This window comes from Hyperolius riggenbachi, chromosome 3, assembly GCF_040937935.1.
Source record: "Hyperolius riggenbachi isolate aHypRig1 chromosome 3, aHypRig1.pri, whole genome shotgun sequence".
NCBI classification, from domain to species: Eukaryota; Metazoa; Chordata; class Amphibia; order Anura; family Hyperoliidae; genus Hyperolius; species Hyperolius riggenbachi.
The window spans coordinates 447603167-447625058 of NC_090648.1; the positions used below are offsets into that span (position 1 = coordinate 447603167).

The 21892-nt window shown below is 42.7% G+C and overlaps 1 protein-coding gene across 3 annotated transcripts in view; it reads right to left on the bottom strand.

Annotated features, from left to right (window-relative positions):
* The window catches only part of LOC137564227 (gamma-aminobutyric acid receptor subunit beta-2), a 522582-nt gene extending 501866 nt beyond the window's left edge, over nucleotides 1-20716 (bottom strand). The window contains exons 1-3 of one of the 3 annotated variants that reach the window (XM_068277818.1): nucleotides 20532-20716; nucleotides 20308-20399; nucleotides 19477-19544 (exon numbers count right to left, since the gene is read on the bottom strand). In XM_068277818.1, the coding sequence (XP_068133919.1) occupies nucleotides 19477-19544; nucleotides 20308-20399; nucleotides 20532-20608 (237 nt within the window). In that variant the 5' untranslated portion in view covers nucleotides 20609-20716. Of the gene's footprint in view, nucleotides 1-10652; nucleotides 10725-19476; nucleotides 19545-20307; nucleotides 20400-20531 lie in introns of those variants that run through there. The other 2 variants (XM_068277820.1, XM_068277819.1) reach the window with 2 other exon arrangements.
* Nucleotides 20717-21892: the final 1176 nt, after the last annotated feature.

Genomic DNA, 21892 nt, shown 5'->3' on the forward strand with positions numbered 1-21892 from the left:
CTGCTCTATGCCATGCCTCTGTGTCCCCTATGCAGCCCTCTCAGCCCCACCTCTGCGCGCGCCATGCTGTCACCCCGCCCCCAAAATTGCCGATGTGCAGCCTGTTGGCAATCTTGAGGGGAAGAGGCGTCCATTGCAGGAGAGGCATTCCTACAAAAGGCCCATTGGGGGCATTCCTAATGCCCCTTTTCCAGCTCCTATTGGGCAACTCTGCCTCCCCCCCCCCCCCCCCCCATACACACCATACAAAGATTAATCAAAGACAGGATTATATTTAGATTTGAGGCCCCACGTAGACAATGTAGGTTAGGAGGATTGAAAATTTGGGGTACAGAACTTTCCATCACTACTTTCCTAAGGTCCACATAATTTGTCATTCCTAGCCTCAGTATTCCTCATCCTCAGAGTAGCTTCATGTTTCTCAAGGCACAAAAATTTGCGTTTGCGTGTTAAATTAGCGGTCACATTTGCAAATGCGACCATTAACGTGCGAAAAATTCACTTTAACGCGCAAACGCGAATTTTTGCGCGCGATAACCGTTATCACGCAAAATTTTGCGCAAAGCACTTTTCACAGTGTACGCTAACAGCACCGTTTTGTGAATCAAACCCTCTGTGTTTCTGGACGTAGGAGGTACATCCAGTGCAGAATGCCACTGTTCACGTGCCCCTGCACATGCACCTACAAGCCCCAGTCATGCATGCATGTGTGCAGTGCACCCCACCGCTTGTGCATGTACAAGCTTGTGCACCCTTTTAATAGTAATTGATTGCTGCTACCAGTAATTATTAATATAAAGTTTGGTGAAAATTGTTTTTTTTATCAAAGTGAGCCCATTAAAAATAGTTTTTTTGTTTTTTGTTTGAACCCTTACTAGACAAATCAACCCTTTGTGTCACCTATACTTGATGTTAAGATTCATGGACACCTGTAATGGCTGCCGCCCGTAGCGATCACTAGGGCGACAGCTCAGGACCCAACACTATATAGATGCATCGGAATGTTGTTGCCTAGCAATGCATCTATACAGTACTGGGGTCTTCAAACTGTGTGCCCTATCAATTGCATGCAATCGCTAGAGACCATAGTCTAGCGATAATGGTATGCTATGTGCCCAACTAGTGATGAAATAGGGCATGTGTGTTATTGTTTTTACCAGGATGAGCCAAGTAATGCATTTTGAAGTGTTTTACAACTATGGCACTTGTCATGTAAAAAATTAGGAATGGGGGAACATGACAAAAATGTGTGATTATTGTGTTTGTGTGTAGTGTGCAAATGTTTATTATAATAGTGCAGCAATAAACAAGTAACCAGCAACCCCTTGTGAAAATGACCAAAAAACACAGCAAACACATGATCTAATACACAACTGTAAACCAGGTGAATATGACACACAAAAACATACAATCAGGCAGATAAGCAAAAGCAGTGGATAAGAGCAGGATCAGAACTAAGCAAAGGGTCAGAGCTGAAATAAAAAAAACAAAACAAAACAGAACCACAAGTTACAGAGCAATGTTTTCTGTGATAGGTGGAGTCCTTAAAGGATAACTGTAGTGAGAGGTATATGGAGGCTGCCATATTTATTTCCTTTTAAGCAATACCAGTTGCCTGGCTATTCAGCTAATCCTCTGCCTCTAATACTTTCAGCCATAGGCCCTGAACAAGCATGCAGCAGATCAGGTGTTTCTGACAAATTTAGACAGATATGACAAGATTAGCTGCATGCTTGTTTCTGGTGTGATTCAGACACTTCTTTAGGCAAATAGACCATCAGGGCTGCCAGGCGACTAGTATTGCTTAAAAGGAAATAAATATGGCAGCCTCCATATCCCTCTCACTACAGTTCTCAACTAAAACTCAGCCATAGTATCTCAGAAAAAAACACATATATATGTAGATAAATACTTGCTCTGCTTGCATAACATATGGATTGCACTGTCCACGTTTTGATTTGAGTGATTTTTCTACAGTAAAAAAAAAAGAGAAAATCCTTCTTAGCATTTTCCATTTCAACTGTTCAACTGGCTATTTTGAAGCCAATCCTGATGTAATTTCCTCCCTTACTCTCCTCTGCCTGATTTGCTCGCCCGTCACTATAGAAAGTGCATTGTCTCAGCATAAGAAATATTGGCCAATCAGAGAGGAACAGAGGTGTGGGAGGGGAAAACGGGAGGGAAAGAGGCTTCAGCCAATCAGGCCACATTAGTTAAGTCTAAGGGGAAGTAGAGATGCAAAAAAGGACAACCCAGCATGCCCTGCAACTTCCTTTTTGTGTACCACATTTTATTTGTACCAAATAAGAGTCAGGTAAACTGGGGAATGATCATTTATCAACAAGAAAAGTAAAAGGGATTTTAACTTTTGGATTGCCTGATTAGCATCCTTATTACTTGTTTACCAGATAAAATAGAGAATTGATATTTGATTTTATGCCCGACAGTTACACTTTAAAGGACATCCAATTTGAAAATAAACTGATGATTGCTGGAAATAAACCTCCTGCTTCTTTCCTAAACTTGATATGTCTGTTATGCACACTTCACAGTCAAAATGTTAACCTCTTACAATGAAATGAATAGTATGAGACACCAGGGCAGTTCTATACAATATTGCGGCTACACAAGCAATTCATTATCTTTTGAGGTTGTTGTAAAACAACCATGCAAAGAATAGTTAAAGTTTCATCAACATCACTGTCAGTGAATACCATTCCAGACAAATAATGGTGCAGAAATATGATTTCTCCTTTATAAAAATTCAAGGAAGTTCTACAAAATTTTTATGAGCAGCACATCAAGTCCATAGAGACCCAGAATGCATATAATGGTGCAATATTAAATTACAGGATATTCTGCCTCCAATTTCTTCAATAAGCAGCAGTGCAACACTTATGGCCCACCGAGACATCACACTTAAATTACTCTTGACCAATGTAATTATAAGGCTTGATAAGCTATTCACCCACAGTTCAGCTCCTATGCCCCTATCTAACGCCACCATCTTCACCTGTGGCGCGCCCTTGCTTGAACAGAAGGTGAGGAAGTAACACCTGCCCAACTACGATTACACCCATGCCTTTTAAGGTGCAAGGTACAGGAGCTGATTGTAGAGCAGATAAATAATTCAGCAGAGGCAATCCAGAAACAGTCCAAGGTCATACACAGGAGATCAGAAATATTGAAGTACAGGAAGGGCAAGGCAAACTCAGGTCAATAGGCAAGCAGAAGGTCAGTCCAGGCAGCGATCAGGGTAATCCAGGAAGCAGGCTAAGGTCAATGCAGGCAGCAGGCAAGAGTAGTCCAATAAACAGGCAAGGTCAAAATCCAGGTAATCAAGAAATAGCAAGTAATAGAGCCCCCGCAACTAGTAAACTAACGCTATCACGGGCAGTTTGTACAGCAGACACAGCAAGTTTAAATAGTTTAAATAGCAGGCATCCTCCAATCAGTGGCCAGCCACACACACAGGCACCAATCATCATCAGGGATACAGCCCTGCCTAGGTGTCAGCTGATAAAGCATGTCATCTGACACTAAGTACGTCTCCTGACAGTGTAGGATGGACACCTAATAAGATGTACCCGTCCCTTCTGCCTAACAGGATGCGTGCACCCGCCCCGTTGCTATGGACACAGGGGTAGCGGTGCACGCGTGAGAGCCGCGCAGATCCAGAAGAGCCAGGACGCGGCGTACTCCCAGCATGAGACAGCCGCATCACTGGATCCCGGAGGTAACCTTATGACAGTAATAAAGAAACACAGTACTGCCACTCTCAGGTATAAGCAAGCACCCCTTCAAGTACTTAAGTAAATTGGTCAGGGAAAACAATATACAATCTCACTGGTATATACAGCTGCATAACACATGCATATGAGTTCAGTATAGACTGAGTTGGTAAGCCATAGAAAAGAATGTTACTTTAATGAAATAAAAAGGTTTGGAAGTAAAGTAAGACAAGATTCTGTGGCAATCACACCACCAGAGGCCTAACTACAACTCATGATCCCCCCAGAAAAACTTTGACCCCCCCTCCCCTTTGTTCACACCCCTTCCTTTGCCGCCTCCCCCCCTTGTTGCCTGGACTGACCTTCTGCTTGCCTATTGACCTTTGCCTTGCCCTTCCTGTACTTCAATATTTCTGATCTCCTGTGTATGACCTTGGACTGTTTCTGGATTGCCTCTGGCGAGTTATTTATCTACTCTACAATCAGCTCCTGTACCTTGCACCCAGTCTTGGGGTCCATCTGAAAAGGGTCATAAAACAGGTGTGACCATCAATATCTTCACACACATAAGCTTAGTGACAAAAAAAAACCTGAATTGAAGTATAGTCCTCTGTATCGGAGGAAGGTAAGGTTAGAAGTTGGGGCCCCCAAAGCTCTGGGCCCCACTATGATTGCAGAGAGTGCCCCCTTCTTGTTACACCCCTGCTTGCCACTAATCTGAATGTATAAGTCAGTACAGCACACTCTGTCTAATGGTGGCCATACACGGTACAATAAAACTGTTAGATTTTCCGTTTTATTCGATCTAAATGATCAAATTGAATGAAAGTTGAAAATATTTTTTTTTCGATCAAGAAATTCGAACGATTATCCAGTTTTTTCGGGAAAAATGATCGGACATGCTGGAAAAATCTTTATATTCGATCTAACGGAATAATCGAACTAAATTATCTAATTGAAAAATTGTACCATGTATGGCCACCTTTACAGTAACCTCCTTTCTACTATACAAGAGATATAGGGCAATGTAATCTTAAAAAATAAACACACAGACAACAGGAGCCCAACTGATGTAGTCTGTAAAATAATGGAAGAATCGTATTAAGATGTGATGATACTCACAAAATAAGGTTGCAATCGACCAACAGGGCCTTCGGAGAATGACCATCTAGGTCATTCTCCAATAGGTAGAACATTTTCTCTGGTAGAACAGATCTCTTTGTGCTTGTTGGTCACTCTTTATGAAATATGGACTGTTCCTACCTACTAATAGGTGCCGGAAGGAAGCCACCCTCCAAGGGAGGGTATGGGATACAACAGGAGAAAGAGGCACCCACGTGGAATAAAACATTTTAAAAATCAATTAAAACAAAAAATTAAGCAGTGGCTTACCTCAAAGGATCACATTAGTAATGGAAATAAATGGAAAGTTTATTTGCATGGCTTGTTGGTATTGCTGGCGCTTATTTTTGCCCTGAAGAAGTGAGCTGAACATGCTCATGAAACCCTTTGCCATAGTGCAAATAAATTTTCCATAACTAGTGTCATCCTCTGAGGTAAGCCACCTCTAAATGGTTTGTTTTTATTGCTTTTATAGTGTTTTATTCCACCTGGGCACCTCTTTCTCATTTCTACTGTGCCTAACATTACTCTCCCCTGTTCTCTACCTAACATTAACCTTCCCTCCTCTACAGATTCTGTCATGTCCGAGAAAGTGACAGAGAAGTGCATTAAAAAGATTAAAGACATATAAAGTTAAACAGACATCAAAAAATGCCACAGACATTTCTACAAATGAAGAGATAAATGTAGTAAGACCCTGGCAAGAGCCCTTAAAAAGCAGAGAGGATAGAATTATGTAACGGCCATCAAAAACTTTAATAAGGACATAAAATACAAAACGGGAGGAGATATTAGAGGTTTAAAGGAAGTACTATACACATAATCTCTATACTTAACTCCCTCTCAAGACTACTTACAAGCAAGCAGAACTAAAAAAAAAAAAAAAAATTTCGAAGTACATCACAAGGTCAGGAATGTCTAAATGGATGGCTTCCTTTGGAAATGGAGAAGGATATAACTGATACAAAAGTGCTACACACAGATGTGTACTTATAGGAAATCCCAAGGACCATATCAGTATGGGACAACAAATAAAAAATAGGGTTTTTATGTTGCCTGTTAAACCTGGTTATACTTTCTTAACTTAAAAATGAGACTTCAATGTGACATTGATTGCCTAGAAGGAGATGGACACGTCCAAGTGTGGCAGTAAAAGACTAATTTCCACGGTCAATGTGGATATCAGAAGCTATCCAAGTTCAATTACAAAAAGACAACAGAATGGAACACCAGGTATTATCTTCTATAATCAGGCTGATGTTTTCCCATGGATTGAGGTAATCACTGCCAGATCTACTATGACATGGCCTGAGGTGAATAGTTTTCAAAGGCGGCAAAGTGATAAGGGTCCCGTAAAAATTAAGGGTCCATAAAAAAACCTGCCTGCTCTCTGTACCATTGTGCTAATGACTGCATGTGCCACTACTCAGATAAGGAATTATACAAAGGTTGGAATTTTTACAATGTCCCTGCTCTCCAGGGTTCATAAAAAAAAAAATCTGTCTCAGTCTGCAGCAATGTTCTGATGACTTAATGTGCAAAGTTACAGACAAAACAGTCAAAACTTGTACACTGCCCCTATAATCATCTAGCGTCTGGAGACATTCATTAGATTCACACACAGACTAGTGACCCTATGGTCCCTGATTTTGGATACAGTGGAGAGGGTAAGAACAATCTGTATTCCATGTCTTGAGATAAGAGTGATCGGATCTGCCTGGAATCAACAGAAAATAACAACAAATGTATGGGCACCTTCGTAAATATAAACACCAGGAACTATCAGTAAGGGTTCATTGATTTATGGAGGTATTCTAAAATAAAATAAAATCCTACAAATAAATATAGGGCAGGGGGATATAGAAAAGTTCTGATTAGTAGTCAGATACAGCAGGATTTAATGGATTAGTCAGTTCAATGAAAGATAATTGTTCTTAATCTAATAGAACTTGCTTACTCGTGCTAATTGATTCTGTTAGAAGCTTTGGTTACTAAACTGATGTATATGTGTAAGCACCCTGAGATCCAGGGCCGGGCCGAGGCAGAGGCAAGAGAGGCTCCAGCCTCAGGGCACAGTGTAGGAGGGGGCGCACAACTCACTCAGCTATCATTCTCCTATTGTGTTTGACTTTGAAGCAGAGAGAAATAAGGAAAGGGGATACATGGCAGTGACTGCAATCCAGATAACTAGGGATTAAAGTGTTGGGGGAGGGGGGTGGCTCTGGGGTGCCACCTAGTTTAATAGCAATCAGTGTGTGACGGCTGGGGTGGGAGGGGTGTTGGGGCGCACTTTGGCGTCTCAGCCTTGGGTGCTGGGGTAGCTTGTCCCAACTCTGCTGAGATCTGCATGAAGTTTGCATACATTTTGAAACTGTCACTGTTTCTCACTTTATGTAACTTTGAGTCACTCTCCCTCATCCAGCAAACATACTGAGCAGGAATGACGAGGAACAGGCACACTTGCCCACTGAACACCGATGATGGCCAGGTGTGGTTACTGCACTTTGGTTGGGGGGTATAACATGCAGCATGTTTGTTGGAGTATTTTTTTGTATCTATAATGCCCACTGCCACCAGTGATGAAAAGGTGTTTGATCAATTGGGGTTTTTAGGTGAGGTTTTGTAGTATTTGGGGAAGATAAGGGGGTTGATCATGCACCTATATAAACCCCTGACAAAGATTCAAAATAAATGGCATATTCACATTACCAATGGTAATTAGAAGTGGAACAATGTAGGAGAGTTTCATATCACTAGCTGGCGTGCCCTAGATGTTGCCTTCGCAACCACCACCACCCTGTACCACAGTCGAGCAGTGGGTGGCACCCCATACTAACCTCCTGCAGCTGCTCCAGAGTCCTTCTGTACCAGGCTTAAACCCCTAGTGTCTGAGAATGAATCAGATGCTAGAGCTCTAGTGTCTGATTCTGAGGTACTAAAGAAGAAAATCACCGGCTATAGAACCTCTCTGGATTTGGAGAGCAGCCAGAGGAAGGAGAGGATCGCAGGAGGGAGGCTACTACATGACCAAGGAATACTTTTTGAGGGGATGGGAGAATGCTTTTTGGGGAATGGGGGACCACTAGATAGGGAATATTTTTGGGGGTAATGGGAGACCTCTACACAACCAGGAATGCTACTGGGAGGATGGGGGACCAATAGGTAACCAGGGAAAACTATTGGGGCCACTGGATGCCCAGGGAATGCTATAGAGGGACCATTAGATGACTAGGAAATACTATTGAGGCACCACTAGATGATCAGGGAATGTTATTGGGGGGCACACAAGATGAGCAAACAATACTATGGGGCTATGTGGGGACAACTATACAACCAAGTAATACTGTAAGTTTAGGGATATACAACCAGTAAATGCTATTGGAAGTTGGTGGGAATCTCTAGATTACCAGGGGGTACTGTGGGGGTAACACTAGGCTACCAGAGAATATGGTGTAAAGATGAGGGGGTGGGGGCTAGGCTGCCAGGGAGTTAAGATTAATATTGCTTCATTGTAGGGCCAAACCTGGCAGCAATGCACAATAAATAGGGACACATATACCCAATCTGCACATGTGGTGTCACAATTAAAAACCATATCCCTGATTTAATTAACTTTTTGCTTAACCTTTTTCACAAATGATAAAATACCCTTTTAGACACATGCAAGTAAATTAGTACTTAATTTACTATTTTTAGTAGTTTTTCACTTGTTAGATACTAAATATGAATTTTATAGGTAAGATGAGAAAACAGCAGTCTTTTCACAAGAGGCGCCCCAGAGTGGTAGCTCTTTGGTTCCTTAATTATCACAGTGCAGCTACTGCAAAGGCCGTATCCTTCTCACCACATGCAATATGTACCATTCACGCAGTAGCGCTATGCGATCCACATCAAGATGCTACCATATGTTTCGTTCACTTCCAGACTTGCCCGCCCGCTCTTATATTCCCTGATGATGGTGGAAGGCCGAAACTAGTCGGGACGAGAGCGGGCAATGCTGCATAAGTGGCTGCAAGTATATCTGCTTAGTACCACATTGAGTGGGAAGTGTATTTGCCAAGAGGGTCTCTACTGGAGTAGGACCCTCTGAATGTGAGTGTTATTTGCTGTATTCCTGGAAATTTTACTCAAATAAAGTGTCTTCTGAACTTTCCACTGAGAGAATCCCTTTATGTCTTTTTGTGTACTGAGTTGCACTCTTAGGCCCTTAAAGAGCCTATGTGGGATCTCTGGAGGTGGAAGAAACATATGGTAGCATCCTGATGTGGATTGCAGAGCGCTAATGCGTGACTGGTAAAGATGAGAAAACATCTCAGTCCCGTCAGAGAAATCAGGATACATATTAACTGAATCAGAGGCCAGACCAAAGGAGGAAGAGAGGGCCTTGATCAACTAAGTTTACAATGCAAGAAGTAAATGAACACTGAATACAACGGGGAAATTAGGGTGAAGTTTGGAAGACTACTGGAATGAAATAGGTTTTCAGAGACCGCTTTAGTGTGTTAAAGGGTACCAGAGATGTACCCTAGCTGAGAAAACGAAAAAGCTGTTATACATACCTGGGGCTTCCTCCAGCCCCATACGCGCTGATCGATCCCAAGCCGCCGTCCACCGCTGCCCGCAACTACGAGAAGGGGCTCTCGTCGCTGACGTCATCGGAGCCAGCTACGCAGGAGAAGTGCGCCCTCTACGTATCTCTCCATACACTGCTGCAGAGATACTCAAAGAGCACACCTCTGCTACGCTTAGACTGGCTCCGACTGACGGAACAGCGCGGAGCCGGTTCTCGTAGCTGCAGGCAGAGGAGGATGGCAGCGTGGGATCGATCAGCGCGTATGGGGCTGGAGGAAGCCCCAGGTATGTATAAAATCTTTATTTTTTTCAGCTCTGGTTCCCTTTAAAGGGCAAGCCTAATAGTATAAGTGAGGAGTTTCCAGAGAGTAGGGGCATCCCTAGAAAAGCCTTGGAGTCTTGCATGGGAAAAGGTTATAAGCAGACATGATTAATGTGATGTGTACTCTATGAGTAGAAGCACATTTCAGTTTGTATATAGCTCAGAACTGGGGCAATCCAAGCAGCAACTGTACCTGACTGGCCCAATTCTGACCTGCAAGAAATTTACTATACATTTTTCATTAAATTTGAAACTTAGCATCTCATTGATTATCTGTGTTATGAGTACTTATTAGTAGATCTTTGGAGAAGTAGAGAAAGAAGATATGGTTGTATCTATGTATAAGGTTGGAAATATAAATGGAACATGAACTATGAAGTGATTTAAAGCAATCCAGAGCCGAAGCTTGGATTCAAAATAAGACATTAACCTGAAAAGAGGGAAGCTTCAGGATCCTATTGAGGCTTCCCTCAGTGGTCCAATGTAGCAAGTTGCTAAGCTCCTCTTCCTGCATTGTGGCCACGCAGTAGCCTCACGAGCCCCCTACACATGCACAGTAGCAGGGAGCCCATGGCTCTGTCTTACTGCCCATGTGCGGACGGGCTTGCAAGGCTACTCTGCAGCCACGCTGCAGGCAAAGGAGCTGTGCAGCCCTGATATGATTAGCGACAATGCCTTGTCAATAACATTCCGGGGAGCCACTCTTAGCTACAAGGGAAAACAGAGCACTGGGGGAGGCCTCAATAGGATCCTGAGGCTTCCCTCTCTTTAGGTAAGTATCTCATTTTGTTCCAGAGTTTCATCTCGGGTACACTTTAAAGAGGAACTCCAGCCTAAACAAACATACTGTCATTAAGTTGCATTCGTTATGTTAATTAAAATAGATAGGTAATATAATCTCTTACCCACCCTGTTGTAAAAGAACAGGCAAATGTTTGATTTCATGATGGCAGCTATCTTTTTGGTTGAAAGGAGGTGACAGGGAGCATGAGACACAGTTCCAACTGTCCTGTGTCCTGAGCACCTCTCCCAGTTGCTAGGCAATGTGAATAACAACATATGAAATCCCATCATGCTCTGCACAGCATCAGGGGAAAAAAAAACGGGCTTTTTATCTTTGATGGGTAGAGCTTAGCTAAAAATGCAGCTAAAAATGATGCTTTGGTAAGAAAAACAAAGTTCTGATGCTGTGAAACTGTTAAAGAAACACCAAGCCTTTTCAGTTCTGCTGAGTAGTTTTTTAGTCCGGAGGTTCACTTTAACTTTATGCTGCTCAAGAGGTTCTGCTATGAATCTCCCCATAGAGAAGGCCGGAGCTGTGTGGGGAGGATTCAGTGATCGCTGGATAGAGGCTTGGTATGTATATAGCGGCTGGATCGGGGCAATCAGGGGGTGGTGGGCACCTATACTGGCTTGCCTAGTGCTAGCTAACATCTTGTGCAGCCATTAAATCTAATAGATTTATCCTGGGGTCTCTGAGACTAGCAAAACCTCCTGATAAGCATAACGCTCAGGAGGTTAAAGAAGGCGTCTGTCCATTATCAAAAAGGTCATTATGCAATTCACTTTTTTTTCTTAAGTTTTCTACTAGGCGAAATTTTCATACCTTATCAATAAAATGCCCTTTAAACCACCAGCAAGCAAGAGAATACTCAGAATCATTTTGACAGTACTTTTTCACCTATTTTTTTGGTGCTATTTTCAATTGCAGAGTATTGAAAAGTTACCACTATCACAAAAAAAAACCTGTAACATTTAAATGCATTCAAATAAGATGTACATTTGGACCAGTAAAAATGCACTGTAAATTATGATTTTTTTCTATGTTGCTGTCACTTACAGTAGGTAGTAGAAATATGACAAACCTGACAGAGTTTAGACTAGTCCAACTCCTCATGGGGGATTCTCTGGATTTTCTTTATTTTCAAAACTTACTGAACAGCAGTTGCTCAGTCCAACTGCCAAAGTAGTGTGTCAAAAGTAAGGAGGCTGGCCGACATCTGTATATACTGTAGATCCTTGTTCTAGGAAAGCTTTTGTAAAGAATAAAGATAAATACTGAGAGTACCCTATAAGAAGATGGACTAGTCTAAAACCTGTCAGATCTGTAAGATTTTTAATAGCTGCTGTGAGTGGCAACAACATGAGAGAAAAGTAATTTATAGCGCATTTTACCCCAGGACAAATGTACATCATATATGTATGCATTTAACTTGTTTTCACAATAGTGGCCCTTTAAACAGATGAAAAATGATCTCCTAGGAGAAAACTGAAGAAAAGTGAATTAAATAAAGGCCATACTGGCATAATCTGTCCCATAACAAATGCTCCCAGTATGGTCCCCTAAAACAAAATGCTATTATGTTTCCCATGCAATATGTGCAGCCACCATGTCCCTTCTAACAAGTACAGCTATTATTTACCCCTGTATAACAAGCACAGTCATAATGTCTTCTTCCTTAAAGAGAATCTGTACTGTAAAATTCTTACAATAAAAAGCATACCATTCTACTCATTATGTTCTCCTGGGCCCCTCTGTGCTGTTTCTGCCACTCCCTGCTGCAATCCTGGCTTGTAATTGCCAGTTTTAGGCAGTGTTTACAAACAAAAGACATAGCAAGTGATACCCTGAGAGTAGCTCAGTGTGTGAGTCATACAGAGTGTGCAGGGGGCCTGGAGAGGGTGTGTATAGCTTCTATCCAATCACAAGCAGCACAGCACATTCCAGCCTGACTGCATCAGGCTGACAGAGCCGACAGAGGAGAGAAGATTAGATCATATAACAGAGATAATACAACCACTGTGCAAATAAGAAAGGCTGCAGTAAGACAGAGCACATTAGAACAGCTATATAGGATAGAAGAAATAAGGCTCAACATTTTGTTCCAGAGTCTCTTTAACTAATGTTTTATTATGCCTCTCTACAACAATAAGCACTATAAGTACTTCATTATGCCACATTTGCAAATATACCACATATGGGCCTTGATTCACTAAAGGGTGCTAAGTGTGAGCACACCAGTGAAAAGGCACTTAGGACGCGAAAACGGCCGCTTCAAACGGTAATACGCACGCAAAAGTTTGCACGCGCAAAGTTTAAGTGCTGCGCAGTGCACGAAACATCGTAAGTACACTTAGCACGTGAACCGTGTGACGTTTAGCGCTCACTGTTGCGACGTTAAACTTTGCGCGCGATCTGTAACAGCTTTAGACGTGCAAACTACTTAGCACCCTAGTTTGCACTTCCAAGGCTGTTAGGCGTGCTAACTATGCACGCCTTTGTGAATCGAGCCCATGGTAGTATCAGTATGATATTAGTATTGGCACCTCCTCACAAATGACATACATTTCTACATAAGAAGGTAAAATTAACTGACAGTTTCAGTTGTATAATTTTCTGTAATATAAAACATACATTTTAATATGTTCAGGGCCGGGCCGAGGCAGAGGCGAAAGAGGCTCTAGCCACCGGGACCAGCTTAGGAGGGTGCACACAACCCACTTAACTATCATTCCCCTATTGTGTTTGAAGCAGAGAGAAATAAGAAAAGGGGATACATTGCAGTGACTGCAAGCCAGATATTTAGAGATTGGGGTGTTGGGGGCCCTGCTTAGTTAGCAATCAGTGTGTGACAGCTGGGGAGGGAGGGATGGAGGGGCGCACTATGGTGTCTCAGTCTTGGGTGCTGGAGGATCTTGTCCCGGCTCTGAATATGTTACATTAAAAAAAAAAACATCCAGAAGAGCAGGTACATATAAAACCAGTAGCCAATATGTCCCAGTAGTAATACTCAGGTGCTACTGTTTTTATTTATTATTCTCGACCCCACCACCACTGGCTGGGCCTCTCTTCCTGAACGCAGCCATGCTTCCCTCTGTGTAAAAGTCTAGCAGAGGAGGATCACTCACAAAGCAACCTAAGCAACTGCCTGGCAGAGCCAGGACAAGGTTCTCCAGCACCCAACGCTGATACACCAAAGTGCGCCCCTTCATCCCTCTCACCCACTCCAGCCATAACACACTGATTGCTATTAGAGTAAGAGGCACCACCACAAGAGCATATCCCACACACTCTTATCAGATATGTTTAGAGGGACCCTACACAGCAATGATGGGCTTGTGGGTATCTCAGGAGGCATCTGGAGCATCCAGAGGCCTCGGTCTACTTAGGTAAGCATCCATGACCTAGCTTGAACCACTAGGATTTCACATGTCACAGAAGACCAGCCTCACCACTCTCTATGACCATAATGTTATTAAAGCTAATGAGTGCCTTCACAAAACAATTGGATGGGCCCTCAGTGGTAAACAAATTCTGAATGAGCACCCATTGAGAACAAAGTCACTGATGGGTCTACATGAAAAGGGCGCCGGTAAAAAAGGGCGCCTGGTGGAGCCCATATATACCAACTTTGGCTACAAAAAAGGCGCCTGGTGTAGCCCATATAAACTTCGGCTACAAAAAAGACCCTTGGTGTAGCCCATATAAAAACTTCGGCTACAAAAAAAGGCGCCTGGTGTAGCCCATATAAAAACTTCGGCTACAAAAAAACTCCGGGATGTGTTAATTACTATTCCCCCTCCAGGCCGCCATGGATAGTGGGGGAATGAAATAATTCGGCTTCCAGCGCTTGTAGCCCATATAAAAACTTTGGCTAGAAAAAAAACTCCGGGATGTGTTAATTACTATTCCCCCTCCAGGCCGCCATGGATAGTGGGGGAATGAAATAATTCGGCTTCCAGCTCTTGTAGCCCATATACAAACTTAGGCTACAAAAAAAGGCAATAATATGGGCTACAAAGGGGCACTTTACTGTAGCCAAAAACCTTGTAGCCGAAAAAATACGGGCTACAAAGGGGAGCCCGCTTGTAGCCGAAAACCTTGTAGCCAAAAAAATATGGGCTACAAAGGGGAGCCCGCTTGTAGCCTATATCAAAACTCGGGCGCCCTTTTCTACACCTTGTAGCCCATATTTCCAGAAATAACATTGATGTCTATGGCGGCGCCCTTTTCGTGCAGGCAGCTCGGGCGCCCTTTTCAACCGATACCTCGCTGTATGTCTAACACTAACCTCCCTGTATCTATACCTAACTCTAACCTACCCTCTACCTATGCTTAGCACTAACCTCCCACCATCTATGCCTAACAATAACCTCCTTAAATCCTTTAAAGAGAAGCTGAGGTGGGTTTTACAAATCCTAATTACATACAGAGGCTGGATCTGCATATAATGCCCAGCCTCTGTTGCTATATTATCTCCCCCCAGGGCCCCCCTGCACTCTGCTGTGCCCCCCAAAGTAAACCGCCATGCTAGCGACACACAGTGTGTTGCCAGCAGGCTGTTTACATGTATACTGCCATTCTCACCGCTCCCCCGCTTCCTCTATGTCGCCGCCCCCCCCCCCCCGCCCAAATCTCTTCCCTCCCCGCTGATTGGAGGGAAGGGAAGCGGGCGGGAAGCGGAGACATAGAGAATGCGGGGAGCGGTGGAGAGTGACAGTATACATGTAAACAGCCTGCTGGCGACACACTGTGTGTCACTAGCACGGCGGTTTACTTTGGGGGGCACAACAGAGTGCAGCGGGGACCTGGGAGGAGATAATATAGCAACAGAGGCTGGGCATTATATGCAGACCCAGCCTCTGTATGTAATTAGGATTTGTAAAACCCACCTCAGCTTCTCTTTAAAGGATTTAAGGAGGTTATTGTTAGGCATAGATGGTGGGAGGTTAGTGCTAAGCATAGGTAGAGGGTAGGTTAGAGTTAGGTATAGATGGTGGGTGGTTAATGTTAGGCATAGGTAGAGGGTAGATTAGGGTTAGGCATAGATACTGGGAGGTTAGTGTTAGACATACAGTAGGTAGAAGGTATTTTAGTGTTAGGCATAGATCATGGGAGGTTAGTGTTAGGGATAGGTAGATGCTAGGTTAGTGTTAGGTATAGATGGTGGGAAGTTAGTGTTAGGCATAGGTAGAGGGTAGGTTAGTGTTAGGGATAGGTGGTGGGAGGTTAGTGTTAGGCATAGGTAGAGGATAGGTTAGTGTTAGGCATAGATGGAGGGAGGTTAGGCATACAGTAGATGGAGGGAGGTTAGTGTTAAGCACAGGTAGAGAGTAGGTTAGTATATGGCATAGATTGGTGGGAGGTAAGTGTGAAAATAGGATGAGATAAGGTGGTAGTAGAATAAAGGGAAAAATTACAGATATACCATCCAGAACAGCCACTAGTAGAATATGAGTACAATTACCAATATTGTACTATCCAGAATAGGCACCAGTAGGATAGCAGTAATATCACCAATATTGTACTATTTAGAATAGCAGTAATATTACCAATATACTAATGTCAACTTACTATTGGCGAGACTCATGCCCAAATTTCCTGGGGGCTTTATTAAGTGTATGCTTTGTAATGACCTCTTTTGTATAAGCAGTAGTAATGTGGTGGCTCCCAGACCGTGGGATGGTGGTGTAAACATGTCTGCCATTGTGGTACAGGACGTGGCCCCATTTGTAAACATTTAACTTTAAATCCTTCCCTTAAAAAAGATTACATACCCTCATTGGCATAACCACAAATCATGGTGTCCCCCAGCAAGACTTTGATGGGGCCCCCCAATGTTCCCACCCTTTTGCTCGCCTGCCCCTGATGAAACTCATAGCCTAGGGCCCATCTTGCAAGCAGAGCTGGGACAAGGTCCTCCAGCACCCAAGACTGAGACACCAAAGTGCGCTCCTCCATTCCTCCCACCCGCCGTCACACACTGATTTCCATTAGAGTTAGGCTTGGTCCACATTAGCTTTTGCCAACGGAACCAGCCGATCAGTTCCATTGTCCGTTCCGCTGAATGGACAAAAAAATGCAGCAGGGCCCAATTTTCTGGACCATTTCGCTCAGCAGAACGGAAACGGAAGGTTTGGCAGCACAATAGGAACCTATGGAAATGGACGTTTTACAGCACAATGGCTGTAAAAACGGACTGTTCTCCAGGATCCAGATGGCTGGATCTGTATGGCCGGCTCTGCAAAAACCACAGATGTGAACCTAAGGGGGGCCCCAGGGCCCCTAACACCTTAATCTCTAGTTATCTGGCTTGCAGTCACTTCCATGTATCCCCTTTTCTTATTTCTCTCTGCCTCAAACATAATAGGGGAATGATAGCTGAGTGAGTTGTGCGCCCTCCTACACTGCGCCCTGAGGCTGGGGCCTCTCTCGCCTCTACCTTGGCCCAGCCCTGCTTCCAAGGGTCATAAAACAAGTATGGCCAGCATGATCTTCTTCACACTTATACCAAGTGTAGCCACAAAAACACCTGATCTGAATGATGGATCCCTTTATGGGAGGGAGTGAAGTAGTATTTGGGGCTTCCTTACAGCACTAGGCCTAGGTAGCTGCTCCCTGGTAGTTATACCCCTGCACGCACCTACAGGTGCAGAGTGTGGCTCTCTAGAGTTCCACTTAAAAAACAATTTGCAGTACAGTAGATAGTATTATATATATATATATATATATATATATATGTGTATATATATATATATATGTATATATATATATATATATATATATATATATATATATAAACAAAAAACACTGTTGCCTTTTGGTGCACATGTAGTACAGATAATTGTGTTTCAGAATGAAATTGATGATGTTCATAACAATGAATTAACATGCTTGTTATATATCAACCACAGAGCCACCTGCTTGCCAATTCTCATGATTCTCCCTGATGTTTACCAGATCTACATGATATCTTGGGAAGAAGAAGTATATTTAGCATTGTAATGGGATCTCCATGAAAAAAAAAAAGAGTAATCAATGACATCAGATCATCACATGGCGTATGAAATCTCAAGGGATGCAATCAAAGATAGTTAACAGGCTGTAGATCCCTCAAAACTCAATGCAGCACTGGTCATCGACATGTTAACTGGGATTGAAAAATTCAATGTCCTCTTCTCCAAACGGAAATGAACTTAAAAAATCAAATTCTGTGCATTTTTTTTTTCTCACATCCACATCCAGACAGCTGATCCAAGTGATTCTGCTATAGCAGATCAATAAGACCCTGGCTTACTGTAATTCACAAAATAATGACATTCAAACCATATGTAATGTGGTTAACATTAGTGAACAGAACAGCAACATAGTAAATTAAAAAAAAGTAAAAATCCAAAATCTTTGTGAAAGCATTAGTTTGCAGGCTGCAGTAACCCATAGCAACGTGGAAGTCAGTTACTGTAGTTCTAGCAGTGAATTAAAAGGCTCAGATAAGTTGCTCAAAATCTACACTGCAAACTGCCCATTGCTCTGCTAAATTGGCCTGATAAAAGTGTATCTAATCAAGCTCTTCACATTCTAGCGATAAAAGGAACTCATCTATGAAATACACATTTAAGACAACATCAGCCAACGTAAGATGCTCATTTAACCCTTGCATAGACAAAACACATGTGGCACTGAGCTCAAAAATACTCCAGAATGCATTTAACACATTAGATAAGCAGCATAAGAAATAATCTACCACAATTCAGCTCTTGAAGGGTGCCTCCCCCCCCAACCAATACCAACACCACCCAAAAAAGTTAACAAGTCATGTTGTAAAAGGCTGTTAAAACACATACAATGAATGTATCTATTCTCCACAACTGGATATTTGATGCCTTTGACAATATAGTAAATCTCTGCTCTTTGTTCATAGTAGGTAATCTGTATAAGTGGCCATTTCAAATAACTGACTTCAATCACAAATGATTTGCAGTTATGCATTGTTGAGACTGACCAGTGTGTTTGTGCAAATAAATGGTGTATGCTAGTGTGTTATATATATCCTAGAAACACATACTGTATGTGTGTATCCTGCCTTCTCAATGAGCTTGTAGAGTTATGGCTTTACATAGTATACTAACTACTGAGCAAGACTCATTGTAAACTTCCCCAAGGTTGGCTACCCCTTATCTGCACCAAGAAAGCGTACTATTAAACATGTACTGTGAATGAAAGCTAATTTGTCTGTGATCTGCAGTGCAACATATATGTCAGCAGGGGATGCTATTGCATGGAGCAAACAAATCCAACGCTGCTTCTTGAATTTCAACTAAGTGATCAAGAAAGCTTTGCTATACGTTGAAAGTGACTGACTGTACTACACGAGGCTGCCAATAGGTCATGGGGATGATGAGATCCTGGCCATTAGCTATAGATATGATATGTTTTAAAAAAAAAACGTCTTGTAAATTGACATTTTGTATTGCTTTGCATAAAACACGTTGCCATACCTGTAGATAAGACTATAAAAAATCGTGCTAGTTAATGATCTATCAGAGGCAATTATGTCATACAGTGAGTGTGCAAACAGGTGACAAAAAACAGCAGCAGATAAGTTATGATGGTGATCAGATCACCAGTGATATCTGCAGATTATTTTTAGGGGGGTGGGGGGTTGTTTGCACAAGTTTGAGAAGGACTCTAGAGGAAATCTATTGATAGCATTTTGTATACACTTGCTATCATTGCTGTAACCTACACATTCAACGTGGGAACTTGACTTCTAGGTCACCCTGATGGGATAGTATGTTGTCCCCTGCCCCCAAGTCCCATGCAGTCACCTATGAGGGTGATATACATTGTACAGTGAATGAGGCAGATGTAGTTTTAAGGAAACTCACAACAGTAACCAAATCATCAGCTTTTATTATTTATTATGAAAAAAACTGAAACAAACTTACCATATTGACTTCTGATACCATGTCTATGCTAGCAATATCTATGTTCATTCCAACCGCCACAGGGGGACCTGCAAGCCAACAGGAAGGTCCACGTTGAGATATCTAAGAACTTAACTCTTACCTGCCTGTCTAATCTATTGCTTCTGATCAAGGAATTTCGCAGCGTGTCAAATGGCACACGGGGGCATGCTAGAGAATGAACTTTAACATCTCTCGACAGACAGTCCAAGCCTTCTAATTGCACGCAGAAAGCACTCATATAGCATGCATACTGCAACATAAGACAAACACAAGCCACCATTTTAATATAGGATGATATATAAATATAGCAAGCAAGTCAGCTACCTTTTTCTTTAAGCTAACCTACTTAAAATCTATAACCTATGGAAGACTGCTAAAATACATTGATCTGTCTGCTTTCAACTCTTGCAAAGTAAGTGCTATATAATATACATGCTGCAATTTCAGTCCATCCTCAGCCAATAGATAATGCATGCGTGCTGGGAAGAGTACATAGGACTCTCAAACATAAAAAGAAAAAACAACACAGTGAATTTTAATTAGTTGGAACTGATCGTTTTAAATAATAAATACAGATTCTGATCTGTATGCAGCGTGGCATACATTTAATGGAGACAGAGGTTGGAGGGGGGGGGGGGGGGGGGGGTCCAGTCAGTGGCTGGAGATCTGTTCAAGTTTGGATCAGTTCTAGCTAAAAAAAAATAATAATCAGCAATAAGACAGGCACACACGCACACACACACATACACAGGCGGAGCAGCTAAATGTAAGGCTATAACTACAGCCAGTCCAATCCATGCATCAATTTACCTCCAAAATCTGGCCTCAGACGGATGTCATAGCCCTTCAATAGTCTATCAACCGTCTCTTTAACCAGTGACATATTGCTGGGATCATTGGCACTAAAAGACAATAAATACAAAAACAGTACAGAGAGATTACTGTTAGTTATCCCCCCTATCCCATAGCCTATAGATATATGTTGGTCTATTTAAGGTGAAGGATAAGGTACCCTGAAATCTGCAGTCACTTACCTCTGTGCACAGACCATTGCAATTATAACTTGGAATGACCAGATCCCCACGCAACCCTTTTTCTTGAATCTCAACATCCCTTTAAGCTTTTTGATATGATTTAGGGTTTTTTCAGTGAAGAGCAGAAGGCATCCAACTTATTGTGACCAGTGCAGTAATTCTGAAGTGCTGCGCATGCGCATAGCTCAGCAGAACATCAAAAAGGAGCAGTGCTCGCTTCTTGCCACAGACATCAGGAAGCAAACACAATGGAGGGGACAGGGGGACAAGTCCCCCCTCCCCAACTTTTAGGCAAAGCCTTGGTTACCTCCTCCCCACCCCAGCTGTGTGACCCCTGCGGCTGTGATCGCTTGTCCCAGTATTTAAGGCTTGAGAATCACACTTCCCCCGGTGTTGGGTGATGCTCGTTGCAGGCAGCAGCTACTTGTCTCTCTACTGGTGCTGATGCTGACAAGGAGGCTGATGTGGGAGTGGAGGAGGGGGGAGTGGGAAGCGAACAGGAGCTTTTGAGCAGCACTGCATCCATGGACCGAGCTGTGTGTGTGAGAGAGAGGCAACTGTCTGCAATACTGCCAGTCCCTCTCTGTGGCAGCTATCCTGGCATATGCTGAAGCCAGCAGCCCAGGAGAGCAAGGAGAGTGTTAACCATCTCTGCGCCAGAGGATGCTCCGGGTGAGATGAAGCTCTGATCCTCCTAAGACGCTGCTCGTAGTGCAGCAGACACCCGAGTGCAGCACATCTATCAGCTGATCAGATTACCCTGCTGTAACACACTGACTTATCCAGAAAATACATATATATGATGTTATATACATGCTAAACCCTAAACATGGCCACGTACGTTGATGGATTCAGTGGTCAATTAAACGATTTGTGATGGGAGATTGATTGTATGTGGGCCACAAACAACAATTCAACTTTTGTTTTAACTTGTTTTGAGTGATTTTGGAGAGAAAGTTTTGGAGTGGATTTCTCTAACGAGATTGTACAATGTATAGCCAACTTAAAGGACAACTGAAGAGAGAAGAATATGGAGGCTGCTATATTTATTTCCTTTAAAGAATACCAGTTGCCTGGCAGCCCTGCTGATCTATTTGACTGCAGTAGTGTCTGAATCACACCAGACACAAGCATGAAGCTAATCTTGTCAGATCTGACAATAATGTCAGAAACACCTGATCTGATGTATGCTTGTTCAGGGACTATGGCTACTAGTATTAGAGGCAGACGATCAGCAATAAAACCAGGCAACCAGTATTTCCTTAAAAGGAAATAAATATGGCAGCCTCCATATCCCCGTCACTACAGTTGTCCTTTAAAGTGGATATCCAGTGTATAATGCATATTCAACAGACCCTCTT